The 7,178-nt window shown below is 45.0% G+C and overlaps 1 protein-coding gene and 1 long non-coding RNA gene across 2 annotated transcripts in view; one reads left to right on the top strand and one right to left on the bottom strand.

The window, feature by feature from the left end:
- The window catches only part of LOC310834328, a 226,369-nt gene that overhangs the window by 165,977 nt on the left and 53,214 nt on the right, over positions 1–7,178 (top strand). The window lies entirely within an intron of this gene.
- PI4KA (phosphatidylinositol 4-kinase alpha) overlaps positions 1–7,178 on the bottom strand; it is a 96,102-nt gene that overhangs the window by 59,230 nt on the left and 29,694 nt on the right. The window contains exons 16-19 of the mRNA XM_083716798.1: positions 6,493–6,676; positions 4,054–4,157; positions 2,963–3,131; positions 2,491–2,541 (exon numbers count right to left, since the gene is read on the bottom strand). Of these exons, the coding sequence (XP_083572924.1) occupies positions 2,491–2,541; positions 2,963–3,131; positions 4,054–4,157; positions 6,493–6,676 (508 nt within the window). The remainder of the gene's footprint in view (positions 1–2,490; positions 2,542–2,962; positions 3,132–4,053; positions 4,158–6,492; positions 6,677–7,178) is intronic.

Here is a 7,178-nt window from a genome sequence, read left to right as displayed (position 1 = left end):
GGCATTTCCGTGCGCTGCTCTGGTTCGCCAGAATCGGCTTAGTCATGCTGGCCACATGACCCGGAAGCTGTATGCCGGCTCCCTTGGCCAGTAAAGCGAGATGAGCGCCGCAACCCCAGAGTCGGCCACGAATGGACCTAATGGTCAAGGGTCCCTTTACCTTTACGGTTCACCCACTGCTCCAGACACACTGGATTTTGCGGCCACTCTGTCATCACTGAGCTGCTTTGGTCCCCCCCCCCTTCTGAAAATCTAGCATTCCTCCCAAGAATGGGGATACCATCCTGACTTATTTCTCACTGGCCCTACAACAATCATCCCTCAGTGCCTGAGCTGGGTTTTAGCATGTATCAAGAACGGGGAAGCTGTGGTCTTCCAGATGTTACGGCCAAGGAGGAAATGAGTTGTGGTTCCGCAACATCTGGAGGGCCACAGGTTCCCCATGGCAGGTATATACGATGTTGTGTGTCAAGTGGCCATTTTGAAGAGTACTCCTCGTCGCTTACCGGAAACAGATCAATTCCTAGCTAGCAACCTTTTAAAAAAGGCTAAGCAGAAAAGCACTTGCAATAGGAGCTGGGAACTCTTGATCACCACAAATTGTGCAAGAAAACTAAATATTTGGTTTACAGGCCCTCAAGGTAACCATTAACTTCTGTTAGGGCTCATAACAGTATTTACAGAGAGCTTAATGGTTGAAAAAATGCAGATTAGGGGGTCTCAGATCAAACACCATAATGGCCTTGAAGTATATATTTTGAAGTCTTTAGTGTAAACATTCTTTTTTTTTTCTGAGGAGGAATTGGTCTTGGCTTGTAGATAGAGAAATTACTGCTTTTCAGAATTCTCGCTGTCTAAAAACCAGCCTGAATAAAAAAAATTCTCTCATACAGGAACAAATACAGAGCTACGCAGGGCTTTTATTTTTACACAACTGCATGCCTCTTCCTTTGTATAAAAAATGGCTTGCATGTAGTATTGGTCGCAGCACACAGAATACCAACCACCCTGTCCCAATTTTCTCCCCAAGAAGCAGGAAGCATTCCACAGCCACTGAGAATGCTCACTACCCACTGGGCTGCTTTTCGGAAAGTTCTCCCCTCAGAGATTTTTGTTCCTCCTAAAATGGTTGTGTTTTTTTTGTACTCCCCAAGGCTGCTGGTACCTCCCCTCTTGTGAATGCTATGTGATCATATTGATAAGGACATTCAGCCATCTTTAACGCTATTGCTATTATTGTGAGCCATTTTGAGCTCGACACTGCTGTTGGAAAAGTGGAATATAAATATGAAATCAAATCAGATGGGTGGCTCCCTTTTGGCAACATAGGCAGCAACACTCACCGCCTCAACTTTGGAAATACAGTGGTACCTCAGGTTAAGTACTTAATTCATTCCGAAGGTCCGTTCTTAACCTGAAACTATTCTTAACCTGAAGCACCACTTTAGCTAATGGGGCCTCCCGCTGCCGCCGCGCTGCCAGAGCACAATTTCTGTTCTGATCCTGAAGCAAAGTTCTTAACCTGAGGTAATATTTCTGGGTTAGCGGAGTCTGTAACCTGAAGCATATGTAACCCGAGGTACCACTGTAGAGGGAATGATTCTAAACCAACTAGGTTTTGCGGCAACTTAAATTGGGTCCAATTCCCATCAGCTCCGGTTAGCAAGGTGAGTGTTCAGGAATGATGGAAGATGTAGCCCAGCAAGATCTAGAGACCCACAGGTTCCCCACCCATCTTAAAAACTAACAAACCCATTATAGCATAAGTTTTTGTGGACTGCAATACACTACATCAGATGCATGAGTACACGTACACACACACACACACACACACACACACACACACACTCATACCTTGGCGGTCGAATGGAATCCATTCCGGAAGTCCATTTGACTTCCAAAATGTTTGAAAACCAAGGTGTGGTTTCTGATTGGCTACAGGAAGCTCCTGCAGCCAATCGGAAGATGCAGAAGCCACGTCGGACGTTCGGGTTCCAAAGAAAGTTTGCAAACCGGAACACTCACTTCCAGGTTTGTGACATTCGGGAGCCAAAACGTTTGAGAACTAAGCTGTTCAAAAACCAAGGTACGACTGTATATACACACAAATGGGGGAAGAATGGTAAACAATGACTTTAGAAGGAAATGAAGTGCAGAAAGTATGGATGGGAATGATTATTAACAGCGACAATTAAAAAAACACACGTATTGTTAACAGAAATATCCTGGGATCAGTAAGCCAGCACACACACACACACAAAACTTTATATTTTTTTCAGTTCACAAGACAGAACTATATTAAACAGTTTCACAAGTTTCAATGAAATCATGTTCTTAAACAGATGATCACTGTCTTGTACTTTTAGCAAGGGGGTGGGAGGGTCAATCATCATTTTACATATTTCTCCGTTCAGATTTTCCCAAAATATCCAGCTTCCAAGCGCAGTGCCCTGCTCCAAAAAGTAAATGACCTGGGTTTAAAAAACTCACCACAGCAATAACAGGAATCAGAACTCCCAGGTTCCCTGCACTGCTAGATGCCTAAGGAAGAAAAAAGAAAGAAGGGGGGGAGAGGGGAAGAGATGTCAAAAAAGCTGCAGGGGAAAAAACAGAAATTCCCGTAACAATGATAAAAAAGCAACTGCAAGGTTGTGAGTAGAGGCTGGCACATGGGCATTCACGGAAGCCGCTGGCTGCTCAATCAGATCTCATTTCCCCTTGTAATGAAATTAGTTACTGGTAGTAAGATCTGTTTAAGCTGCTTTAGCTTCTAAAGCAAACAAAATGGCTTGACCCAGTAAAACAGCATGCCTATGGTTAATGAGACAGCTCTGTCCCACTTAAGAGCATACAAAACAGCCTACACCGAGTCAGCCCAGTACTGTATGGCCGATTCTGACTGCCTTTAGAGCTAATAGCTTCTATTCTGAACAGCTGCAAGAAGCTTCATTTCGGGTCCTACCTTTAGCGCTGGGCCTTTTTCACTTGCCCTCTCACTGGCTCTCTTCCCTTCCAGCCCGAGTTGTACGAACAGTTCCAGCAAGTTCATCAGCAGTTCGTCCACAAGGTGTTCATCTTGGATGTTTGCAGCTATGTTTGCGAGGGCATTAATAACAGCTAAGGAACAGTGCCTGGCGGGAAGGGGGGTGACGGAAAAAGGCAGAATTAGTAAGAGAATCAGCCCTTTGATTAAATACAGTGGTACCTCGGGTTACATACGCTTCAGGTTACAGACTCCGCTATCCCAGAAATAGTGCTTCAGGTTAAGAACTTTGCTTCAGGATGAGAACAGAAATTGTGCTCCGGCAGCGCAGCAACAGCAGCAGCAGGAGGCCCCATTAGCTAAAGTGGTGCTTCAGGTTAAGAACAGTTTCAGGTTAAGAGCAGACCTCCGGAACGAATTAAGTACTTAACCCGAGGTACCACTGTAGTTCCCTTTTTCATCCACAGCAGAAGTGGGAAGAGGCAGAGCTCTAATGTTTTAGATGTTATTTTTAATTGTACTGTTTTAACTTTTTGCGTTTGTTGCCCTTGGTCCTTTGGGAGGAAGGACAGGCTACAATAAATTTGAATTCATAAGTAAATAATAATAAACAAACAAGAATGTTGTACGAATGAACCATAAGAATACTGTGTATTCACAGATCAGCTAGAATCTGATGCCTTGCCGCAGGGTTAGCCAACATGATGCCCTCCAGATGCTCCTGGACTACAACTCCCATGATCCCTGGCTACAGACCATGCTGGCTGAGGCTAATGGGAGTTGTAGTCCAACAACATCTGGAAGGCACCATATTGGATAAACCTGCTTTACCACATAAAAGTTGCATCTGACTAAGTTATACTTGGTGTGCAACCGTTAAAATTAATCAATCTCAGTCACATCCATTCATCTCAGTGGTCTCCTCTGAGTAGGACTAATAGACGTGTAAGCTGCTAGATACGAAAATTAAACACCAATGCCTTTGGGAGGAATCCACAGACTTTAATGAGACAATAATGCTTTCTTTAAAAAAAAAAATCCAATGAGCCAGCAAGCATAATAAAGATTACCTATATCCATGATCCTTGTAGTCTTTCGTCGCAGAGTATACAATTGAGCTAGCTTTAACACTGATCTGCTGAAACAGATTCCATACCTCCTGGTAAATATATTGCTGAATGAAAATGAAAAGATAAAATTAGCACCATGTATAGAAAGCTATAACAAAAAAACAAACAAGCCCAAAACCTTCACAAACAGAAAGGCAAAGAACTTTGGCACACCTAATTAATTTTGAACACTGTATCAAAACACACACAGAGCACTCAGAGGAAGTACAAGGTTGTGGGCCAGAGTATGGCCTCTTTAATCGCTCATTGCTCTTCACAGAGAGGGACTTGTGGGATACAGGCCATCAGGTCTGCTCCTAGATACAAAGGACTCCCATTGGAGCAAGTCTCCTGCTGCGGCTGGAGCTATTCATGTCCCGAACAGCCAGCGTTCCAAAGACTTTGGGCAGAACTAGACATTGCATTAGCAAACATGAGAGCTCAACCGTGTGTCCACCAAGACGGTGGGAATAAGAGGTGAACGTACTTGCAGGGAAAGCTCGCAAGTTCACTGCTTCTCCCTACAAGTGCTGCTCCGCCCCCTGCCCCCCCAAAGCCAGGCTCACTTCTACTTTGGCAGCTTAGCTGTGGGACTGAACCACTTAAAACTGTTGCAGGGGTAGGGGAATTGCAAGGGGAAATTGGTGGGTAGGGGAAGAAATAAGCACCACTAAAGGGTAAAGGGACCCCTGACCATTAGGTCCAGTCGTGGCCGACTCTGGGGTTGCGGCGCTCATCTCGCTTTATTGGATGAGGGAGCCAGCGTACAGCCATGTGGCCAGTATGACTAAGCCGCTTCTGGCAAACCAGAGCAGCGCACGGAAATCCGTTTACCTTCCTGCCGGAGCAGTACCTATTTATCTACTTGCACTGATATGCTTTTAAACTGCTAGGTTGGCAGGAGCAGGGACTGAGCAAAGGGAGCTCACCCCGTTGTGGGGATTCAAACCGCCGACCTTCTGATCGGCAAGTCCTAGACTCTGTGGTTTAACCCACAACACCACCCACGTCCCTATAAGCACCACTAATTCCCACCAATTCTCTGCAAGGATTACAAAATAACACCCGCTTTTCCTTGGATCACCTAGCTTCTTTCTCCTGCCCCGTTATCTGTCCCACTGTAATCTACCCATGGCAACGATACCCAGGTTCCCATCACCTGTCGCCAGCCATCACATGACCCTGTGTGTACAATCAAGGTTCAAAAGGCCTCGCCCAGGACCCAATGGGCCCAACCTGCCAAAACAGGGTAGGGAGACAGTTCCCATTCTAATTTTTATCCTTTTTGGCATTTGTATGCTGCCCCATAGAGGGATGGGGTGGCGCTGTGGGTTCAAATCCCTGCGATGGGGTGAGCTCCCGTTGCTCAGTCCCTGCTCCTGACAACCTAGCAGTTCGAAAGCACGTCAAAGTGCAAGTAGATAAATAGGTACCACTCCGGCGGGAAGGTAAACGGCGTTTCCGTGCACTGCTCTGGTTTGCCAGAAGCGGCTTAGTCATGCTGGCCACATGACCTGGAAGCTGTACTCCGGCTCCCTCGGCCAATAAAGCGAGATGAGCACTGCAACCCCAGAATCGGCCACTACTGGACCTAATGGTCAGGGGTCCCTTTACCTTTACCTTTTTATGCTACCCCATAACATAAAATGTTCTCTGGGTGGCTTGCAGTAAGTAAGTAAAACACAATTTACATTAATTAATGAATTGATTTCATAAAATTTAGGCACCTCTTGATTGTAAGAGAACTCACAAGCAGTTAACAAAAAGATAAATACAAAACAGGACATAAAACTGAAAGCTACATAAAAACATAGTCCTAATCTGAAAAGACCCATTGAAATTAATGAACCTAACTATCTTAGGTCTGTTAATTTCAATTGATCTACACTGACTAGGAGTTAGTTGGATATGACTCCCTTTTACAGTATCTCTGGTGGGTGAGAAGAGAGATCATGTTCAGAAAGAAGCTACACAGACAAAGTACACAAAATATATGCAGCTGCAGCATTTATAAAACAGGGTTTTGTGAGCTTTCAGTCACTAAGGATATTGCACCCCCAGGGCAACAGACTACAGGCTCTGTCACACTTTTGCAATTTTGGGGTGTGATTCAATCACCCACTAGCAAATTCAGGTTGTGCAATTATAGTGGATCTGGCGCTCTTGAACAGCAAACTCACTTCCCCCCCAAAAAATGCACTGGAGAGGGTGGGGTAACACTGGTTTTGATGCAACATCATCTAATCTCCCCACAAATGTGAATGAATGCTCCTTAAATAGCCAACGTCATCTAGTCTCCTTGCAAATAAATCGGGATGAATGCTCAACCAACAGGCTCCCCAGAAGCATCCACGTATCAGCTGCCATTGACAGCTCCCCAGCCAGTTCGTATCTTCTTACATTTCCAGTGATAACTAAGCATCCCAGTTGGTCAATGATGAGCACATCGAGAGGAGAAGGCGGCTGGCAGAACTTCTGCTGCAGGATCTGAAGAATCGGCTCCATCACCTTTGGCGTGTCCCTCAGGGCTACTGCAATGTGCCCCAATGCACGTATTGTGTGGTCTGGAATCAGATGGGCCTCCCTAAAACAGACCAATAAAAAATGTGTTTGCATCACCGTAAGAAATGCATGTCTCCTCCCCCTACTGGTGATCTAAAGAGGCAAATTAAGGAAGAAAAAAATACAGTGGTACCTCGCAAGACGAAATTAATTCTGTCTGCGAGTTTTTTCGTCTTGCGAATTTTTCGTCTTGCGAAGCACAGATTCCCTGGGTATTAACGGTTTTAAGAAAAAGGAAACAAACTTGCAAGACGTAGGGAAATTCGTCTTGCAAAGCAACTCAAAAAACGAAAAACTCTTTCGTCTTGCGAGTTTTTCGTCTTACGAGGCATTCGTCTTGCGAGGTACCACTGTAAATGCCTAACGATGAAATTATTATGCCTGATGTGCACAAGTTGCAGATCTCTTGCAGAAGCTCGTAAGATGTGCCAGATTCAGTTCATCTGGTTTTACAAAGACACAGGCACATGTGTAAGAAACTTCTGCACCTTTTAAGGCAATGCTAGGGGAAAGGAGTAGCCAAA

The sequence above is a fragment of the Podarcis gaigeae genome, assembly GCF_964106915.1.
Source record: "Podarcis gaigeae genome assembly, chromosome: 16".
Classification (NCBI taxonomy): Eukaryota; Metazoa; Chordata; class Lepidosauria; order Squamata; family Lacertidae; genus Podarcis; species Podarcis gaigeae.
This window is presented reverse-complemented; position numbering and strand designations above follow the sequence as displayed.